Source organism: Lytechinus variegatus, chromosome 5 (genome assembly GCF_018143015.1).
Source record: "Lytechinus variegatus isolate NC3 chromosome 5, Lvar_3.0, whole genome shotgun sequence".
Taxonomy (NCBI): Eukaryota; Metazoa; Echinodermata; class Echinoidea; order Temnopleuroida; family Toxopneustidae; genus Lytechinus; species Lytechinus variegatus.
Window position 1 is genome coordinate 48,261,477 of NC_054744.1, and position 22,087 is coordinate 48,283,563.

Consider the following 22,087-nt stretch of genomic DNA (forward strand, 5'->3'; position numbering starts at 1 on the left):
ACTTCGGGCCCACCCTGGATCCGCCTATGAAATGATATAAATAGCATACAATACAGCCAATATAACTGGTAAGCACATATTTAACAGACAACAAAGATCTGACCTACTTTCCACAATTCAAATCCAACAAATTGATATTTGGAAACAAAATAATTATCCATGTAAGCAGTTTGCACTAGTAAATAAAGCATCAAGGCATGTACATGTAGCTCCCGGGCATAACTATATGCAACTTTCACATCTTTGGCATCGACATTGCATGTGTTGACAAAGCTAATTGTTTTCATATTCAGTTCATTCAGCAGGATTGGCTGATTTAAATCACTATGATGATTATTTTTTTCAAATCATTATTGATTTAAAGGTCATATCCACCCCAGAAAAAAAAGTTTAATTGAATAAAAATAGAGAAAAATCAAACAAGAATAACGCTGGAAACTACATCAAAATTGGCTGTAAAATAGAATAGTAATATAACATCTTAAAGTTTCGCTTATTTTTCACAAACCGGTGGGTGTTTAATAAAGCTGTTCGTAAGAGCGACTTTAAGAACGATTGGTGATCCTTTCTTGTGGTAAATAGTATATATATTGGCGATGATTTATCGCGTAAGAACTTGTGAACAGCTTTATGAAAAGGCCCTTAGTTATTATGGACAATTCAGTGATGTGAAAATCAGAGAGTCGATGGTGTCACTCACTCACTCACTATTTCTTTTGTATTTTTACTTTTTGAATTATACAACATTTCAATTTTTACGAATTTAGAAAATAGGACCCTCTTGTTTGAACTACAAAATGTTAAAACAATGTAATCCCACATGTTCAGGGGGGGATGATTTTTTTTTGTTCATAAAAATATTTCATATTTCACATAATAAAATACAAAATAAATAGTAAGTGAGTGATGTCATCGGTCCCCTCATTTGCATACCGACAAGGATTTGCATATAACCACAACTGTTTTTTTTAATTAAGCAAAATTTTAAAACTACTTTCTTCTTTTAGATTGGATTTTGATGAAATTTTCAGTGTTATGCTTGTCTGATTTTCTCTTACTATTCAACATGTTCAAAGCAGCTTTTTGTTGGGGTGCATGATTTGTCCTTTAAATCACTTCCATTCGAACATCTACAAATTTGGGATTTTTTATTGTTTGTGGCAGTTTTACTTTTTAAATTCAAAAGAGTAAGATTTTACCAACTTTATATCATGAGAAGAGGAATAAACCCTTTATATCTACTCATAACAATTGAAATCAAAATCAAGTCAATCTTGCAAAACCAAAGATGTACATGTAGCCTATATGGGACACCTACTCGACTTGTATATGTATATGAGTGGACTTTGTAGATAGTAAAACAAAGTTCTTATTTCTTTTTGTCAAACTTCAGAAGTGTTTTAGAGGACAGTTTTCAAGAAAGAAAAGTACAGGAACTCTGAACTTATTAGGCTGAATCTCAACATAAATTTTGCCAGGATGGGTTATAACCTTGGATCCTACTAGAAAAAGCCTGTTCAGACATTCTGAGTGAGATTGTGCTTCATTCAGCCAGTTCACTGAAAAAGATTCAGTAAAATGTACATTTTTATTTTAAAAATGTATGAATGTTCTTGGCAAAGGGCACTAACATGACTAAATCATAGCAACTATACATTTTAGTGCCCTTTGTCAAAAGGATTTATGTTTGTACATTTTTAAGTGAATGTTTTTAATGGAGTACAATAAAAGTAAAATTCTGCAATGTCCCTGGTGACCCATTACGCCCATGACACCCATAGTTTATAATTTTATTCTTTTATATGTCTTATTCAAATTAATAGGCCGACACAGTAGGATAAGGGAACCCGTTTCTTATTTTTGCGAAACTTCTAACAACTGCCAAGTACTGGTATTCAAGTTTATGAAAGAAATCATTTAAATCAACTTGCAGGTTTGTCAAAAAATTGCAAGCAAATGCTTTGAAATAGTCCAATAGTTCCAACTATGGCTCAAAGAAGAACTTAAAGGAATTGTCCAGGCTGGAGAAATTTATATCTCACTGATAACGGAGTAAAATTCAAAATGCTGAAAATGTGATCAAAATCGCATAACAAATAACAAAGTTATTGAATTTTAAAGATTTCTTTTCCATCTTTCCGGTGAAACATTTCTAGGCATGTCTTCATGAATATCCATTAGTTGGGCTGATGGTGGCATATCTCCACTTTTTCTTTTTATTATAATTATATGATATTAGGTTTATTAAAAAAAGAATTAACCAAGAACTAAAAAAAATTGATTTGAGAACTAATTAAGTACATTAGTTATTTATTGCCGCAACTTATTTCATCATAATGGAGACACATTATTTACACATGTATGAAAAATTGAAATAATTATGATTTCGTGTTATAAGAAAAAGGAAAGATGGGATGTGACATCAAATGAATATTCATGACGATGTGAATATAACTGTTTTTCACAAAATACTGATAAATCTAAAAATACAATAACTTCATTATTTGTTTATCAAATTTTGGTGAAACTTTCATCATTTTACTTTATATATTTAGATGTGAATATTTTTAGCCCGGTCCATTTCTTTAAGGTTGAATGCAGTCGGTCAAAGTTTTGCAAGCCAATGCTTTGAAACAGTTGTTCCAACTGTGGCTCAAAGAACAACTTGGGGTTGAAACAAACAAAAGATAAGTGCAGTTTTCTTTAACATTATGATCTTCAATCATTGGCTTGAAAATAAGATTTAAAACATGTTTCTCTTTGGAGAATTTGAATCTCTGAGTCATCATGGTCATGGAATTCTTCCAAATAAACTGATTCTCATTAAATGTTCAGAGTTTTAAAATGAACACCAACTTTGCAGCATTAGCTGTACAAAGACAGTTCCTTTGAACCAATCAGTAGAAGCTCTCTACATTCACTTTAGACACAGCAGAAAATGTCAGCCTATTCATGGCTTTAATATTTTCTGTAAATTATATTTTGACTGGATTTGATTATGAAATAGTTAAGAATATTCTTAGTGGTGAAATGTATGATCTTAAAATTGATGTCAGTGTAAAGGGTTAAATTTTATGTGTTTGCGCTTTGTTTAAAAAAAAAATCTGTTAGAAAAAAATCATATTAAAATTTTAAAAATCTGATATAAATCAAATAAATCCGATTTAATCCGATCTATTATTCAAGTTCTGAACTCTATGAGAATGGTGTTTTTTAGTTGGATAATATTTCGAGTTTAAGTACCATTATGATGCATGTTTTAAGGAATACTGGTTTAATTTACAAACTTAAGCGTAGTTTGCTTCATAAAAATCTGATAACTTTATACCATTCCATGATTTGCTCTTATTTAAAATATTGCAATACCAATGTAACCTCATATGAATTTGGACTCAATATTCAAAATTCAAAAGAAACTTAGAATAATTACCAATTTCCATTACCTAGCACTATCCGCGCATTTATTTAAAGGACAAGTCCACCTCAAGAATAACTTGATTTGAACAAAATGAGAAAATTTCAACAACCATAACACTGAAAATTTCATCAAAATTGGATGTAAGATAAGAAAGTAATATGGCATTTTAAAGTTTCGCTTCATTTTACAAAACAGTTATATGCACATCTCGGTCGGTATGCAAATGAGGAACCGATGACATCAATCACTCACTATTTCTTTTGTATTTTATAATATGAAATACGAAATATATTTATTTTCTTGTCATTGTCATGTGAAATGAAGTTTCATTCCTCCCTGAACACGTGGAATTCCATTATTTTAACATTTTGTGCTTCAGCAAGGATGTCATAATCGTCAATTTCGTAAAAAGTGAAATATTCTATAATTCAAACAATAAAAAACAAAAGAAATAGCGAATGAGTGACATCATTGACTCTCTCATTTGGATGTAACTGGCTCGTTCATATAACTATTTTGTTAAAAATAAACGAAACTTTGAAATGTGATAACTTTCTTATTTTACATCCGATTTTGATGAAATTTTCAGCATTGTGCTTGTCTGATTTTTCTCCATTGATCCAAATCAACATTTTTCTGAGGTGGACTTGACCTTTAAAGCACAAGTCCACCCCAACAAAAAGGTTGATTTGAATAAAAAGAGAAAAATCCAACAAGCATAACACTGAAAATTTCATCAAAATCGGATTTAAAATAAGAGAGTCATGACATTTCAAAGTTTCGCTTAATTTAAATTATGTGCACATCCTGGCTGGTATGCAAATGAGGAGACTATGACGTCATCCACTCACTATTTATTTTGTATTTTATTATATGAAATACGAAATATATTTATTTTCTTGTCATTGTCATGTGAAATGAAGTTTCATTCCTCCCTGAACACGTGGAATTCCATTATTTTAACATTTTGTGCTTCAGGCAAGGAGGTCATAATCGTCAAATTCGTAAATATTGAAATATTCTATAATTCAAACAATAAAAAACAAAAGAAATAGCGAATGAGTGACATCATTGACTCTCTCATTTGGATGTAACTGGCTCGTTCATATAACTATTTTGTTAAAAATAAGCGAAACTTTGAAATGTCATAACTTTCTTATTTTACATTCGATTTTGATGAAATTTTCAGCACTATATGCTAGTTTGATTTTTCAGTACAAGTCAGCATTTTCCCATTTTCCTGGGGTGGTCTTGAACTTTAAGAAACTGTCCTTATGATATTAATAAGCAAGAACTCACAATATTTATGTATAAGTACAAGCAGAGGTTGCTACCCATGTAGTTTTCAGATTTTTTTTTTCAATACAGTAATCAAGTTCATAACCATAATGCCCGTTCTTCCAATAAATTTCATTTATGGTCTATCAGGTCTAGTCACGAAGCTGGGTTATGTAGGTCCCAAACAATGGAATGAGATTCCCCAAATAATAACTAATTCACAATTTTTATCTCCCTTTAGAAAACAGTACTACAAAATTTTCTAGGAAATGATTAATTCTCACAGTTGATATCAATGCATACTTGTACTGTATATACCCCTCAACTCGTATTCTTTGTAATGTGTTGTTATTTTTTTCTCCTTTTTCCTGCACTAATTATTATATTAATGATATGAGATTTTGTTTTGTATAAATTGTGTTTTTACTATGTTCTGGTGATCCAGCCTCACAGGTTATATTACCTTCATGGGAAGCCACGCAATTTATTTTTATTATCTAATCGCATTATTTGATGTTTCCTTGTATTTTTATCCTATTTGTGAAATAAAGATTGAATTGAATTGAATGAGTTTGATATGATGAAAAGTGTTTGATAATACCATAATACCATAGAGCTATCCACTACCATGCATACACAATAATAATATGAAATGTATTGGTTTGGGCCATGGAGCCATACATGCAGCTGCTCAGTGGAATGTCATATGTAAACACTGTCTGATGGCCTGAGCCAAATGCAGGGTATTATATAATAACCCTGCTCATGGCTCTGTGGTTAAAGTAGGGGATTATCTATACTCTTCAGGGGTCCTAAAATTTGGTTGATAGACAGATGAAGTTATCCAATGAAAGCTCTCTGAAATTTTGGGTGGGTGGGACTTATTTTGACCGTGGGAACAAGATTTCCAAAGAAGAAGCAGACTCTGAAATGGCTCGCTACGCTCGCCCTTTCAGGCTGGTTTGCTTCGCAAACCAGTAGCAGATCCCACCTCACGAGCCATTCAGAGTCTGCATAGCAGACTGGTACCATATCTAGATCTATGATGATATGGTGGCAATTCAACCTTGATTTGTAAAAGCTTTTTTGTGAAATTATTGTTTGCTGCAACTACTACCGTGTTTACACATTGACTCGGCTCGGGGGTTGAACACGAGAGCCGTGCTCAACACGGCAATTTTATGCTGTGTAAACGCGATCAGAGTGATCCGCGAGCCGTGTCGAACACGGCTTTATCGATCCTACAAAATCGAAGGTTTCAACCCGCGACCCGAGTCAGACTCGGCAATTTTTTCGTGTGTAAACAGAAAGCCGTGTCGAACTCTCTTGACCTAGGTCACTGCGCGCGCTTTCACTTTTGGCATTGTTGTTGTTCGCACGGACAAGATTCGATTCCGGCGGTGAATTTCCCGCCTTTAATTTGCGACGTCATAATTCTTCTTCCGTTCGAGATCCGCGAGCCGTGTTGAACTCGCCTTTCATATGTACGTATGAACGCGATCTCTGATCCCTTCTTCACAGTCTTCAACCCGGCTCGCGGATTCAACACGCGAGCCGAGTCAATGTGTAAACACGGTATACATATTACATTATATAGAAAGTATACATGTACTTTCTTTTACCTTTTATATTATCTGCCTTGAAATGCTCTAAATCTTATAGGTAAGGTCATAAAACCCAGATGTTATCCCCATTACCCCAATTCAATTCACCTGCTACAGCTATACATGGGAAGGGACCATAATAATATCTCATTTATTGCACCTGTTGCACATAGCTAGCTGAAGAATAAATAGTATGTTAACAGTTTCTGACAGTGATTGAAAATAATTTGTTTGTAAATATATATACATCACCGCATTTTTATAATGTGATTTTGCTCATAAAGGATAATGAAAGTGTTATCTGTAAGTTTTCATTAGTTTAATTTCTTTAAATTAATTATTGTTATTTGTTTTAGTTGGGTTAATTCATCAGCGCAACATAAAGACGTCCATCGCCCCACTACAGGTGCAATCATGCTATTAGCAGCCTTACATACATGTGATCAGGTAACGTCGTCTCAATATCATCTTCAAGTGTTTCAGTGATTACTGGTTTACATATTAAATTTGATAGTCCATTGGAAATTATGAAGTGCCACGTGTGAGTTCCTTATGTGAAAAGTTAAAATGCTATACAGTAGTACATGGATTTATTATCAGTTAATTGATCAAGCACAGCAATATAATGTGATGTCATCTCTCATTTGTTTTATGAGGTGATACCAGATTACTGCCATTTTTGGTGGTGGAAAGTATGATATTTCTAAATTATATTTTTCATGTATGTTTTGAAAAGCATATCAATTTGTTGTGTACAAAAAACGCTCCTTTTATAAGGCATAGAAATGGGACGTTTAACGCACAGTCACTAATACGCGCCGCTATCTTCGCATCGTGCAGGCAGTCTACGTGTATAGTGGCGGGCTGCTACATTGCGGTGCAGGGGTGTTCAACTTACATATCGTGAGCGCACTCAGCTGCGTGTTTTCACTTCTTCTCCTTTCCTTTTCTTTTTTCCTCGCATTACTTGTTTTCATAAATTTCCCTCTCACTTTCCTTGTTTTCTCACTCCCTTCAGTTTTGTAACTCTTCTTGATCACTTGCATTCATTGGCACACCCCCCGGTCAAAAATGGTACGGTTCTATCCAACATACACTCAAGTCGTCGCTGTACGAATAGTGAAATTCTTCACGCGCTGCGTTGCCTAGCTATGCGTGTGTACTGTGTACTATACTGTGTACACACAATGCCATCGGCTGAACCCGCCAAACTATAGTGACCAAAATTGCAAAAGCTTTTGCAAATGTGAAAAGTGACAGAGGTTTTTTTTATCCAATCAAAATCATTCTTAGGTATTCGCAATCTACAGCATTTTCTGCAAAATGTCTTTTTTTGATAGGGTCTATTGTGACGTATATATTTTTTTACAACAATGTGAAGTCGCACCAAACGTTTCGTTTCCCGCACTTGCCCATTGGCTCATGTACAAATGGATTTCCAAAATCATCAAGAAAGGTTCCAAAAACCTCAAAAGTGACAGAACTTAATTTGACTAAAATTGAATGAAAATCATATCATGTTCAAGGTGAGAATCTGCTCTATTCTATTCTGTTTTGATAGATCACCTTGTTGACGCGTTTGGGAGATATCTTAGCAAATCCCTCAAAAACTGCGTATTTTCTATTATTCTCCATAGGGAAATAATTTAACACGCTACGCACTGCAAAAAAGGAGCGCAAACAAATTGATATGTTTTCTCAAATTTGTTATCACTAACATATCGTTTATGGGTCCTGTTCCACAAAGACTCGTTACAGTATTACAATTCAACAAGTTTTCTATCAGCAAATTAATCTGAATGATTTCAAAAGCTTAAACTGTTTAAATTGCCAATTGTTTTTATCACAAGGTTTATGAGATGGGCCCTGTTGGTTGTTTTATTAAGTTTTATTTCTAAAGTTAATCCGGATCTTAACAAATGGTGCTAATATTAATTGGTCAAATTAAAGCTAACCAAAACCCAAGAAGAGAAGCAATCTTATTGGAAAGAGTAAAATGAGAGGAACAATTAAAAAAAAGTTTCATCAAAATCGGTTGTGAAATAAGCAAGTTATGGGAATTTGAAAACTCTTGTACTTTCTATGGGCATCCTCAAATTTGCAAACGTGCTTCAAAATGGCTGATTTTTGTGGACAGCTCTCCATTTGTCTTGTACACAAATTTTCAGATTTTCCTCATCTTTCAAATTGCATCTTGCCTCCTTCTGAGCACAGTCATGGGAAAATATAATCCACACCATATATGTCAACATCAGGAGGAGGTAATGTGAAATATGTAAAATAAAGGGGAAAATCTGAAAATATGTGTACAAAACAAATTGAGAGTTGTCCACAAAATCAGCCATTTTGAAGCACGTTTGCCAATTTGAGGATCCACATAGCAAGTACGACAAGACTTTAATCGTCCATAACTTGCTTTTTTCACAACCAATTTTGGTGAAACTTTTTTTTAATTGTTCCTCTCATACTCTTCTTGGGTTTTAGTTAGCTTTAAAGCTAACAATAACAGAGAGTATCATGATTTCACTTTTGGCAAAATGTAGACTTTGAGGTGCATTGTATTTAAATAATGAGATAATCAACATTTTAACAATTCAGCCTATAAAAGTTAGTGTCATTAAATAGCACTTCAGATATTATTTGGATTGCCATAGTAATTTGTAAAGTCCTTTTGTAAATAGATAAAAATATGTTACACTTATATAGCACTTATACTTAGTGTTTCTAAGTTCTACACATTTTAATTATTGCCATGTACATTTACAGAGAGCTTTGTGCAATAACTCCTCGTGTACATGTTGTCATTGCTATTCAAGAAAATGATGGTTAATTTATAACAAATCCTTTAAATGAGAGCAGAAGAAACAGAAGATATTAAGAAAATATCTCACAAAATAACATTTGTATATTACACTAGCTATATTCTGTATCAAGTATTCTGTATTCATGAGGTCAATGTAAACCCGTTGGTCTGTATCCTGAAATCAGGTTTAATTTTAACTCTGGTTTAAATTCATGGTTTAACTATGGAGAGCCAATAGTGGAATAATAAATCTCTAACAGTAGAATTTAAATGTATCAGCTCATTTTCTCTCAAATTATTCTTAACCGTTTTGGAAGGATATATGAGATAGCTTTCTTCACCATTCAGGAGCACAGTTATCATAAGAAATATACAATGTAAGTGAAATTTTGACATTTTTGGCTCCCCATAATTTTAACAGAGTTAGACCATGGTCTAGGTTAAATCTGCCTTCAGAATACAGGCTTCTGACGAGATTGTCTACTTCTATTCTCTTTTATTCATCAGGTATCTATATATGGATTTGCAGGGAGCTATTCTGCCTTCAGTGAACATTACTATGATAAGACTTATTCAAAGCATGTCAATTATGCAAATCATGACAACAACGCAGAAAATAAGCTTTGGCAGTTCTTAGATGAGCAAGGAATTGTCAAGCTGTACCGGAGGTCTGCCGAAGAAGGCTAGTGTAATGGAATAAAGCTTGCTCCGGTGAGAGGAATAGAGAGCATTTTTTTAGATGGGGAATATTTTGCTTTATGGGGACCGATAGTGTGTTAATAACTGCACTGAGGGAAAAGGAGCTTGAGAGAAAACTGCAGAGCCATAATAACTCCACAATGGGAGAAGTGTCCTATCCTGTCACAACATACTCACTATAATGACACTTTGAATTTAAAGAGTCATAATAGTGATTTTATTGATCAAGTAGCCATATCATTCTTATCACTTGTCCAATTTTATTCAAACTCACAGCATTCTGTTGTCTCTTTTCTGTTTCCACACAAGTCACATTGATGCCAATGTTGGATACCCTTAAGCTAAAGCCTTCATGTTTATGTGATTTTATCACTTTGATCAGAGTGATCAAGTCCAGTGATGCCTTGAATGTAATGCTTCTTCAGGTGGGTGTTTCATAAAGCTGTTCCTAAAGTTACGGACAGCTTCAGGCACGACTGGAACGTGTTCTTAGGTCATAACTCAATTACATAAAGATATCACATAGCACAAGAAAGGATCACCAGTCGTATCTTATGAACAGCTTTATGAAACACCCACCAGATGTTTTTATCCCCTGTCAAAGTGTCCCCACAGCTTCATAGCTCTGTCATAGTTTCCTAGAATGCCTAGAGATATTGTTCTGCAATTTGATGTATGCAGAGGGCCACTGTAGTTGCATCAAGACCGTACCAACACAATGGAGGGGATCATTCTTGATCTGTTTTCACCTACAGGTACAAGACGGTCTCAACTTTCTCATCAAAGGCTGTGTTGTTTACTTTTAGAAAGGAGTATGAGCATTCTAAAGTTCCTATCATAAATGCCATTTGAGTATATTGATCATGGTGTATTACTAGCTGAACGTGGAGAGAAGCAAATTTCATAAACATACAGCACAATAAATTCTTTTCAGTGCAAATATGTTTTGTTTTTAGACAATCACAGAATTTCTATATCAATGTAGATTTTAACTCTTGTGTTTTAACCATGTATACAGTACACTTATCTAAAAAATCAATTGATGAAAAAAAATGACTACTGACAATGATAAGAATGGAAGTGATTATAACAATCATGATTATAAATGTAATATAATTGTTTGGCATTAAAGTATTCTATGCGTCACCAAAGTCTGCAATAGGGGTTAATGTTGTGCCAGTCATATGAATAACGAATGTATGCTATTGAATCATCTAGTTGTATGACATTAAAATATGCTGTAAACTTGTCACTAGAAATTGAAATAGGGAATGTTATTATTGGTTAATTAATAGTGTTTGTTTTTCTGTACCCACTGGAGGTAAAGACAAGATTGATGCATCAAAGTGCCATGTCGTTTACCTGCAAGATTCTCCTGTGTCATAATCACACAATACAGCAGATGTCTTGAATAGTGATGACTAATGTTCATGGAATCCTCTATATGGTCAGTATTTGAATTGGGATTGGTATTAGTCTGGTATTTTCCCCTCGTATTGGACACCTATTTTACTTGAGTTTAGATGTATCACAACTTTCTGTTTTAGATAATGCTGCAAATCTGTTTTAATTGTAAAAATGAAGAATCTTAAATAGATGTGTACTTATAAATAAATATTGCCAAATCTATGTGAAATGTTTGGAGGAGAAATCTATCACTCACATGTATGTACTGTTTGTCTTTCACTGATCATTCCATGTACTTTTACATTTAAGATGTAAGATATGATGTTTTAATTAGGATTTTCAATGCTGTCTACCAGTGTATAAATGTTGTCTCCATCGTATGTCATATATTTTGTTGTTGTTTGTCTGTATGTCTGTTTATTAATTAATCATAATTATGTCTCTGATTTATTGATTGATCATGAATGCATCTATTTTATGCTCATTGATGTTTGTTAATAAGTAGTAAAACAAATTTCCTCTGGGAGAATGATTTGATGCTTATACATGTAGCAAGGACTTTCAAGAAGTTTATATTTGATACCAGGTTATATTATATAGGTTATGTAGATTCGAATCAGTGATAGGTCAATACGCCATCACATGATCATAGCTGTGAGGATCGCATTTGTTATATTCTGGGTTTTGACGTCACCTCAGTGAATATAACTGCGTTGTATTGTCAATTGTGGCGTTTTATTCACTAAGGTGACGTCACTCGCTGCTTACAAGTTGCGTAATCTGATATTGTGATGTACGCGCTAGTGTTAACGCGTTTGCACGAAGAACGCGCTTGATGTGTTTTCAAAATATTTTCTATTATGACATAGATGGATCAGCGCTGCAGCAAGAATTTCGGGTTGGAGCCAGATGATGAATGCAATCTCTGATGGCGAATCCACATAGACTATATATTACCTGGTCTATCGTTTAAATAAATAACATTTCAACTCCCCTCCGAAGCGCGCTTCGGGCAAAATATAATCCCTTGGGGAAAAATATAACTCCGTCGGGGAGAGGAAATGTTATATTAAAACTCTAGGTAGGCAATATCTGTATAATATTATATGTTCAATACTTGATATCACCCATGCCTAATAGTTGGATGCAAAAAGAAATTCACTCATTGCATTACCATGGTTCACTTCCTGGATACTGTTTCATAAAGGCATCTTGCACAATTTCTAAATCAAAGTAGCCAATCAGAATGAAGGATTTCTGTAGCTTTTAACTTGTTCATGCAACTTTGTTATTACAACATTACAAGTTTCATGAAACGTGGAGGTGTGTCATGTATTGAAATTGAATTGGTTTGTTCATAAAATTTGATCACAGCCAAGCTTTTTACTTCAAATAATGTCATTGTCAAAGCTATTCATAATTTACAGCCAATAGCTGGAGAGTGGAAACCTGAAAAGGTTGCACAATAGTTTGTAATCACATCTACAGTTGGTTTCAATAGATGTTGATTAAATGTGTTGAAGTAACTTGCTAGGCATTTATACAAATTACTTGTGGGAAATATGTAGTTTTCCATAAATCAAATTGAAGTGAAGTCATGCTTTTTATAACAATCAAGAACTGAATATGTTACCTTAACTTGTTCGCACCTCATACTCAAGTTATTCACAAAGTCATCAATAACTTTTCATGAAAATTATGAAGTTGCTCCCTGGTATGACAATCAGGGCTGTGTAGATAGACTACTTCTAAAACAGATACCCCCTCCCCACCCCTCTCCTTATCGATAGGGAAGTAGGTTTGTAAAAAAAAAAAAGAATGTGATTTCATATCCCTCCCACATTAGGTGGTTTCAAACCGCCTCGATCACAAGAATCCCTGTTAAATTACGAGAACTTTTTTCAGGCAAAAAACACCCGTTAATTATTCCCACATTTTCACACCGCCCTGAAACATACCTGTTGGGATAAATTCCTGAAGTTACGAGCATGCACAGTAAACGGTCTTATAAGCAAACAAGGCGCGAGATTCTAGATCGCTAGCTCAGCAGCCACCCACGCCCTACAACACGCTGTGGTAAAAGTTTCCGTAATTTGCTTTAACATTGCCCGAAAAACCCGGGACATTGAAAAAATCCCCGCGAAAGTTCTTGTAATTTTGACAGGTACCTACTATTTAGCGGGTATTTTCTTTCGTGGAGATTAGGCGTAATTTGCTTTCACATTTCCCAAATTACCTGGTATTTTCTTATCGGGGTAGATTTCCAGATCAGAAAATACCTGGAACTGACAAAATTTGAGGCGGTCTGAAACCACCTATTGTATAAACATGTTCATGTTCTTACATTTTACTAATTGTCATGACTTAAAGAGAAGATTACAAGAATTGTCCAAGTCTATTATCTTTTTAACATGTCCCTTTTTTAAGGGGCCTATTCATAATGTAAGGACTTGGGCCTTATTCAGTCGTAAGTGAAATTCCAAATCAATATTAAAATGCAAAACAGAACAAGATTTTCACTTTTTTAAATTCCTGAAGATTTTAATCTACAATGTAAAAATAAAGTTACATACTTTGGTGAAGTGCAATAATAACTACATTCTCTGTATCTTTGAATTATTTTCTATTTCTTTAATGAAATACACTACATGTGAGAAAAGCATCTCTTGGGCATGAGGGGGCAATGTTCCAGAGATTTATTTTTTCCTAAATTCTTACAGAGATATAAATAGTTTGAATTTAATAATTTAATCAAACTTCTTGAAAGCCTTTTGCAAATGTATGTAAATATTAAATCCAGGGGTGGTTTCTAAAAATTGTCTTGAATATTCTTGTGACTCAGCAAGATAACAGCTAATATTGTCTCAAATCGGTATTCTGAAAAATCTCTGTAAGGACGTCCCTTATTTTATCTCTGACCCTCCCAATATTTTATCATCAATCAATAAATAAATTCTTTATATGCTCAGCAAAAGTTGCTTGAAAATTTACAAGAAAAGTTACAAGAATTTTCAGAATACGGATTGTATTGTAACTCTAAAGATTCAAGAATATTTCTCTTAAGACAATTTTCAGAATACTGCCCCAGCTTCCTATGACTTGTTCTCCTGTACATTCCTATTGATCATTTGTATGCACTGTGAGCATATGTATTGTTTATGTAGGTATTTTAAAATGATAAAAATGTGTATGTTCCTGTTTTTTAGTTCAAATGCATCAGTCTTTGTTGAATGCGTGCTGCGCGCTCTCTCTCTCTCAACCAATGTAATATTTATATGATTGGTTATTTAAGACAAAGAATGTCTTCTTTGATATTATGTGTGAAAAAAAGCCACTGAAACTGTTTGGAAAGCCAAGTTGATCTTATATATCTGCAATGACCATCAATATGTTCAGCATCATAAACAATTGTATATCTTTGCTTTAAATAGTAATGATCTGCAATATGATTGGTCAGTTATGGAATGTACAACCAAGCAGCATTAATAGGCAATTTAAATCAAAACCTGAGCTTGGTGTAGGCATGGGGATCTTCGGTCTCATAGGCCTTTGGTCTCCCAGACTTCTAGAGAGTGGGATATGAAAATTTTTTTCACAAATGAAGATCTTGTCAATTTGAATTTGACTCTCCAAACAATGTTAGGGTTGTATTATGAGTGTGCCTTTTAAACTTCAAATTGGTTATCAGTACTGGCAAGTCGGTTTACATTTTGGAGGAAGGGAAGTTGATTACCAAATCTAAATGAAAATGATTATGAAAATGTGATAATGCGTTTTACATTGTGATATTTGAATGTTATTTTTCATTTATAAAGTTTTTAATAGTAAACTCTAAGAACTGAGCATTATTTTTTTCCATAAAGAATGGGGTTTGCATCCACATACATAGGTTTGGGGTGGAGAGGTATTCCCCCTCCCCCCCAAAAAAAAAACACAAATACATGTTTGTAATTTGTAAATGTTGACAGGTGTGAATTCATTGTTTAATAGATCATGGTGTTAGATCAACTTCATACAAAATGAAAAAAAGAAATTTGCAGAATGAAACCCCTTCTTTAGAATCATTTAAAAGTTTTCAATTCAGTATAATTCATTCGAGACAAAAATCATACTATAAACCAAGTAGTGAACCAAATGAAGGAATATCACTGTGAAGTTAAATATGGGCTTGAGGCTCTGAATTTTTTTCATTTTGTTATTTTTACTCATTATGTAGATCTTTTGAAGGATAATGATCATACTTCAAGCAGGTCTATATTAAAGTGGGGTATAAGGCTGAAAAAAAAAATGAAAGGAAAAACAAACTATTGACCAATGTATCCTCAGTATCACACACAAGTGCCTGCGCAATATCACACATTGTATCAAGCATTGTTTTGTTTTAATTTGTATTTTGTTTTGGACAAAATATTCGTGCATGCCTGTTATGTACTATTAATGAATTCAATTCACATTGGTAATATTTTTTTTTAAATTTTCCATTCAGTTCATATTCATTTTAATAAGTGTGATTATCTTTGCCATAATTGTGTAACAGGAACAAGTAGTACTATTATAATTCATATTCGATAGTATTTTGATGATTGAAATCAGTATTGGATGACATGGTCTAAATGCTTTAAATTGATTTATTGTATTCCTGTGCTTTGTTTTTAAATTGTGTTTCTTGACTAATGTGTGCTAATGACTTAAGTATCAATTAAATAGTGATTTATCTTTTTAATCATATGAGTTCATAAGTATTGATTAAGTATTGATTTGTGCTGGTGTTATGATTAATGTGGACAAAAGGTTATCATAATTAGCATTGTCAACATAATGTTAATTAATGGTTTAATGCTTAAAGCAATTACAGAAAGCAAATGAATATCTACATGGATCTCTTTTTTCCAAAATTGAGTCATGTGGGTGAACATTTCTGATTTTATTTTATTATATTCAAAACTTCAGAGATATGTCAAAACTATTACTTTTGAAATCATTCTAAGCTTTGGAACACAAAATCCAGTCAATTCATCTTTCTTAAAAAATAAAACAATTTATGTTTTGATTGGCATACAGATGTTTGTATTGCGTTTCACTGCACACATGGCACCCGACTTTCACATCTGTCCAAATCACTTATACAGCCGATGTCACTGGTTAAACAGTGTCAGATTGCATTGCACTTAAATACGCTGACTGAATATAAAGATGAAGAAAATCAATGGGAAAATAATATCCCCCATCTTTACTACTTAAAAGCCAAGTTTGAAGCGTATGTCAGAATTCTGTTTGTATCAGTACTGGTTTGTCTGAAAATATAGAATATTTGAACAGTACCAATATTCTAATATTAATCATAAGTATTTTATGTGTCCTTATACTAGTTCATATGAAAATGAAATTTCATGATGTATTGGCAGAGGTACTGTTGGTACACTTTGGTTTACAAATGCTTGCAATTTCATAAACTTGTTTATATTTATATTTAGGAAAGCAAATTGCAATGTAATCTTGTGTATCGAGGGGGGGGGGGTACTGATAATATTAAGTCAATGTAGATTTAGAAGGTCTCAAGTATGGCCTATTTCATTAGTAGATTTTGGGACTGTTGTAAGAAAATGTTTACAATCCATTGCAATTGGCTTATTTCCAATTTATACAGTATTTTAAATGTTACCATGTATGTTCTTAATGTTATGAGAAGCAGAGAAGCAATCATGTCCAAATATACAATTAATTTTTATGATTAAGTTTGGACACAAAATTGACTTTTAATTGATTGCTTGTTTCTTTCAACACACATTAGACAATCATTTTCATTTTCCACATATTATCATGTAGGGAGAGTGCATTGTATTTGCTCCGAAATTAGTATTCACAGTGATGTTCTTATATACTACTATCAAATTGTTCACATTTGAAAATGAAATTTAACTGATTCCTTCTTTTGATCTTGCCATTAAGTAGAGTTTAATTACTATGCTACGCTGGCCATTTTTTTTAATGAGAAATTGAGTTAAATTGTAGAAATCCTGAATAATGATCCAGGTGGGTGTTTCATAAAGCTGTTTGCAAGTTAAGAACGACTATTGATCCTTTCTTGTGGAAAATGGTATATTCATTGGCGATGGTTAAGCACATTAGGTTCACCAGTTGTTCTTGCAAGTCGCTCTTAACTTACGAATAGCTTTATGAAACGGCCCCCTGGATATAAAGGAGGTGGGGGGTATACGGTAAACATCCAGTCAGTATTAACTGTATGTACTCCTTTCTTTGCAAATGGGTACTGGTATTCAGTATGCCCGACAGCAGTGTGTATGTTCACGAGAGCTATCAGGCAACATGTCAAAGGTATATGCTGGGTCTTTAACAAAATTTTGCTATCAATACCTCAGTAACATATCCCCTACAGCAACCGTACGGAGAGTAAAAAAAAACGGCTGTTATATTCATTTCTATTCAAACCACCTGTATGTAGCTGTTACAAGAAATGTTATAACGGCTGTTTTCAAAATGTGACTGAGGTGTAAGGCACTGTATTTGTAGTTCTTCCATATTTCCCATTATTCTGTCTATGATGAAATATGAGGATTGGTAGTGAAACACTTCATGCAGGAAAGAGTTGGCTCTTAAAGTGTCTTAGCATGGTTGGACTTTAAACCCTTGGAGGAACAGGAATTGTTTATATTTAATGTATTAGGTCATGCTTCTTTGATGAAGAGTTTCAGATTGAGGGGTGGGGGGGTGTTAAATGAACTAATGTTTAATGTTCATAGGGATGACAAGTAAGGGGTATTTTTCATTGCATTTTCAAGGTAGAAAATGTTCCTGTCTCTCCATCTGTGTAGATCTACAAGTGGTCCTATCTAGCTCAATCTATTATATATATCTTAAAGTTTCACGTATTGGCTTCTGTAAGGTAACAAAATAATGCTGAAGATAATGCTTTCATTGCCAATAAAGTTTTTATTCTTTTTTAGTTTTTTGTCATCACAGCAACATCTGTCTGAGGATGCGCTCTCTGATTGATACCACACATTGTATATACTCCTGAAGAAGACGGAGGACTGTCAAAAATTTGAGTAAACAATAAAAACTTAATTGGCAATGAAAGCATTATCTTCAGCATTATTTTGTTATTATATATATAGGTACACTTCCTTTCTCTTTAATAACAATAATAATAATATACCAAATCTATAATGTGCTTTATGCAGAAGTTTCAAAGTGCTAAAAAAGAAGAAAAAAAGAATATAAGTACAAGATAACAGAACAACAAAGAAACTGAAAGTGAAAACACCATTACAAAAAAAATGAATAGTTTGCCTAAATCATGGCCTTTTCCGGCTTGCCCATGACCCATATTTTCTTCATTCAATAATGATTGACAAATCTCTTCTTCCAAGGGTTGGTTGATAGTGTTGTGATAGTATTATTTGAATGTAATATTAATGCAGGGATGATTGTAGGCCTACAATATAAGGATTTGTGTACACCAAAGATACATGTATGATTAATCAATTAATTCTGTATTGAATTTATACTGTTTGATTTAAGATACTATGTGTGGATTATTTTACCTATTCAACATTCATATATTACTCTAAACCCTACATGAAGAAAAAAGTATGAAAATAAGACCACTTTCATATCATGTACATAAACATGTATTTAAGATAATTCTTGATATTTTTAAGATGAATTTTATTGACTATTGCCTGTGTGTGATGAATCAAAATTAAATGAAATTGTTTTTTCTGTCTTTTACATGAGAACTATGCAGTGTCATTTGTTGATTCATTGAAAATTTACTTTATGTATGTGTGTTTATTACCCATTGAGTGTCTATGTGAGCCACTAGACCAAGACACGCCCACAATTGAATTTGATTTATGAATTTTCCAACTATATTTGCAAATTTCTTGAGATATAAGTCCCACAATTGAATTTGATTTATGAATATTCAAAATATATTTGCAAATTTCAATTGACTTTTGAGATTTAAGTCTCTAAGAGTAATTTAATTTGTTTCAATCAGCCATAACTTCCTTATTCCTAAAAAAATTTCTTTCAAACTTTCACTATCATCGTCAGTGTTAGATTTCACATTCAATTCACATTTTTTTTTGTAATCATACATGACATCATCCTATTCTTTTTATTTACAGTTACACCTATATTTGAATTGCCTTTCTATATGCCATTCATATTCTATTCTAATGCAATTATGTATTTATATTTATTCAATCTGTTCATTGTTGAATAACTTGTACACGTTGTGTGTATTTGACACATTGATTCAAATGCAAAGAAAATTAATTAGACGATTGCGACTTTCACATATCTGAATTTCTATTAATAAGTGATATTTGCTCCACCTGTTCAAATACATATTTTCCCAGTGATTGAAATATAAACTAAAGGATGATTATAATTATCAAATTAATGGGGGGGGGGTAGAGAGGATGGGGGTGAAGAACGAGAGAGGGGTTGATCATGATGAAAAAAAACACAATTTATAAGGGATTTTCTAAAAAAAAATGATGAAGAGGGCAAAGAGAATGAAAAGCAAGGAATTTGAAATACATACTAATAGCCAATTATTATTATTATTACATATATATTATATTACATTATATCATATTTATATAATATTGACTGGCCTTGAGGGGAACATCAAATATATTGCCAGCAAATGAATCATATTGGCCCGAGTCTTTAGACGAGGGCAATATGGGTCATTTAAGGGCAATATATTTGATGTTCCCCGAAAGAAGAGCCAGTCAATATTTTTATTATCATCCAAATCAGATATCTAGAGCAAAAATCATAATGGGGATATTTCTTTTAAAAATAGAGTTCTATTGTGTCATGTTAATATCGGTCTAGGCTCTGCACTTTACCATTATGACGTACTTGCAAGCGCTCGGATTCAGCGTTGTCTTTATTATGACGTATATTGTTGGTGGGCGGATCCTTATGAAGCGTATCTCTTTATACGCATCCCGGATTCCCGGATGTGAGACCAGGGAAAATACAAAGGTATATTTTGCTTCGTCTCTGCATGCAAAGTAAATACGCGCACTGAGACCGAGGAAAATACAAACAATATACCTACCCTTCCCGATATTCAGAAAATGTAGGGCAATACGGTTTTGTAAATGACCAGCTCAGATGTCTGATACGGGTGATAATATATTTTATTATATTATATGCTGTACACTGTGTAATTCAATCTATTATTTTTAACAATTTATATGCCTGTTTGCTTATCACTAATCCTGATTCACAAACTTAGCAAAGTAACCCTTAAAGGGGTACTCCGTTTTGAAAATATTCATATTTACATAGAGTAAAATTCCCAGAGCGAAGAGCTGAAAATCTCATCAAAGTCAGACAGCAAATAACAAAGTTATTGAATTTTAAGTTGAGAAATATTGTGAAAATAGTTGCACATCATCATCAATATTCATTATTCAGATTTTTTCTTTATCTGTTCAAATAAAATTGTCAGCCTGGAGCATCCCTTTAATAAGCAATTGTGACGTAAATTGTTACCGTGCAGTCACGCATCATGCATGGCACGCACATACACTCAAGGCGTAGAAATCTTGCGCTTGGGTTACGTTAGTGTATGCACTGGCCATGCCGCGCATTGTCTACAATGCATTGGTTCATAAACTGGTTCCAGCCAGATTTCTGAAGTACGGAAACTAGCGATTAAAATCGGCTCCTACTGCCCAAGCACACTAGCAGAAATATAGCCAATATTGCCTTCTGTTTTGTACAGGATTCCTATGGACAAAGCCAGGAGAGGGCAACATGGCAAATATTTACCTTGTTGGTCTCGAATTGAAAGTCGCGAGCGAAATATGACTTTTATTATGTTAAAATGCCTTGTATAGGTACATGTAATTATATTTTATTATGCCTCTCTGCCATGGGATATGAAAAGAATCCTTACATCCCTAAAAGGACTGTGCTAATGCAACTTTATAAAAGTTTGTCATCATGAGAAAATGTTTTAAAAATGAAAGTTATTTTTTTCCCTACATATTTTTTTCATAATATCCTTTTCGTATTTTTTTTTTTGAAGGGGGGGATCTCAATGAAGTTATTACAGACCAATATATCAACTCTAAATTTATTACAATGTCTCATGAAAAGTCATCTGGCAATGTGAATTTGTTCTCAAAAGAGTTGCAAAAGTTTTCTTTCTTAACTCTGCCTTTTGGAGAATGGCATGGAACATCAAAGCCTGGCTCCGAGGAAGCAATGCAATAAAGAAGATAGAAAGCAAAGAACAAATAAAAGATTGCACGTCAATCCATACCCCAAGATCGATTAATTTGAGTTTGCCTATTACTTGAGGAGGTAATTCCTCTTGCAGCTCCAAAAAGCTTAACTGGAATGAACTTTGCAATATGTCATGAGAGATTGGTGTCATAGAGAAGATCTCTATTATACAATATATTGGATGACGGTGACGATCTTCCATTCAAGTTTGAGATATACTTGCAGAAGGGCAATTGGCCCTAGGCAAATTTGTGATTTGTTCATGGGAATTATAGAACTTCTACAAAATATCTCATGTGCTATCTTATAACAGGATACACGACAATCGTCTTGGAAGATAATACGTAAAGCAAATTTTTTTTCTCTCCTTTTATTTTTCGTCACTTCTTATATTTCTTACAAAATAATAATAAACATATCACTACATGATGTACATTCCATGTAGTATACATTTTACAAGCCACAAATACATGTAGTATTCAAACAAAATAACATTTTCTAAAATGAGAACTGATAGTACAGAAACAATGACAAAATATGATAGCTGTGCTTAATGTGTTTAGACTAAAATGTCAACGACAGAGATCAAATTAATTA

General features: G+C 33.3%; 1 protein-coding gene across 1 annotated transcript in view; it reads left to right on the forward strand.

The window, feature by feature from the left end:
* The window catches only part of LOC121416345 (alpha-N-acetylgalactosaminide alpha-2,6-sialyltransferase 2-like), a 43,978-nt gene extending 34,134 nt beyond the window's left edge, over positions 1-9,844 (forward strand). Inside the window, exons 10-11 of the mRNA XM_041609913.1 lie at positions 6,657-6,747; positions 9,611-9,844. Coding sequence (XP_041465847.1) covers positions 6,657-6,747; positions 9,611-9,790 — 271 coding nt within the window. The 3' untranslated portion in view covers positions 9,791-9,844. The remainder of the gene's footprint in view (positions 1-6,656; positions 6,748-9,610) is intronic.
* Positions 9,845-22,087: the final 12,243 nt, after the last annotated feature.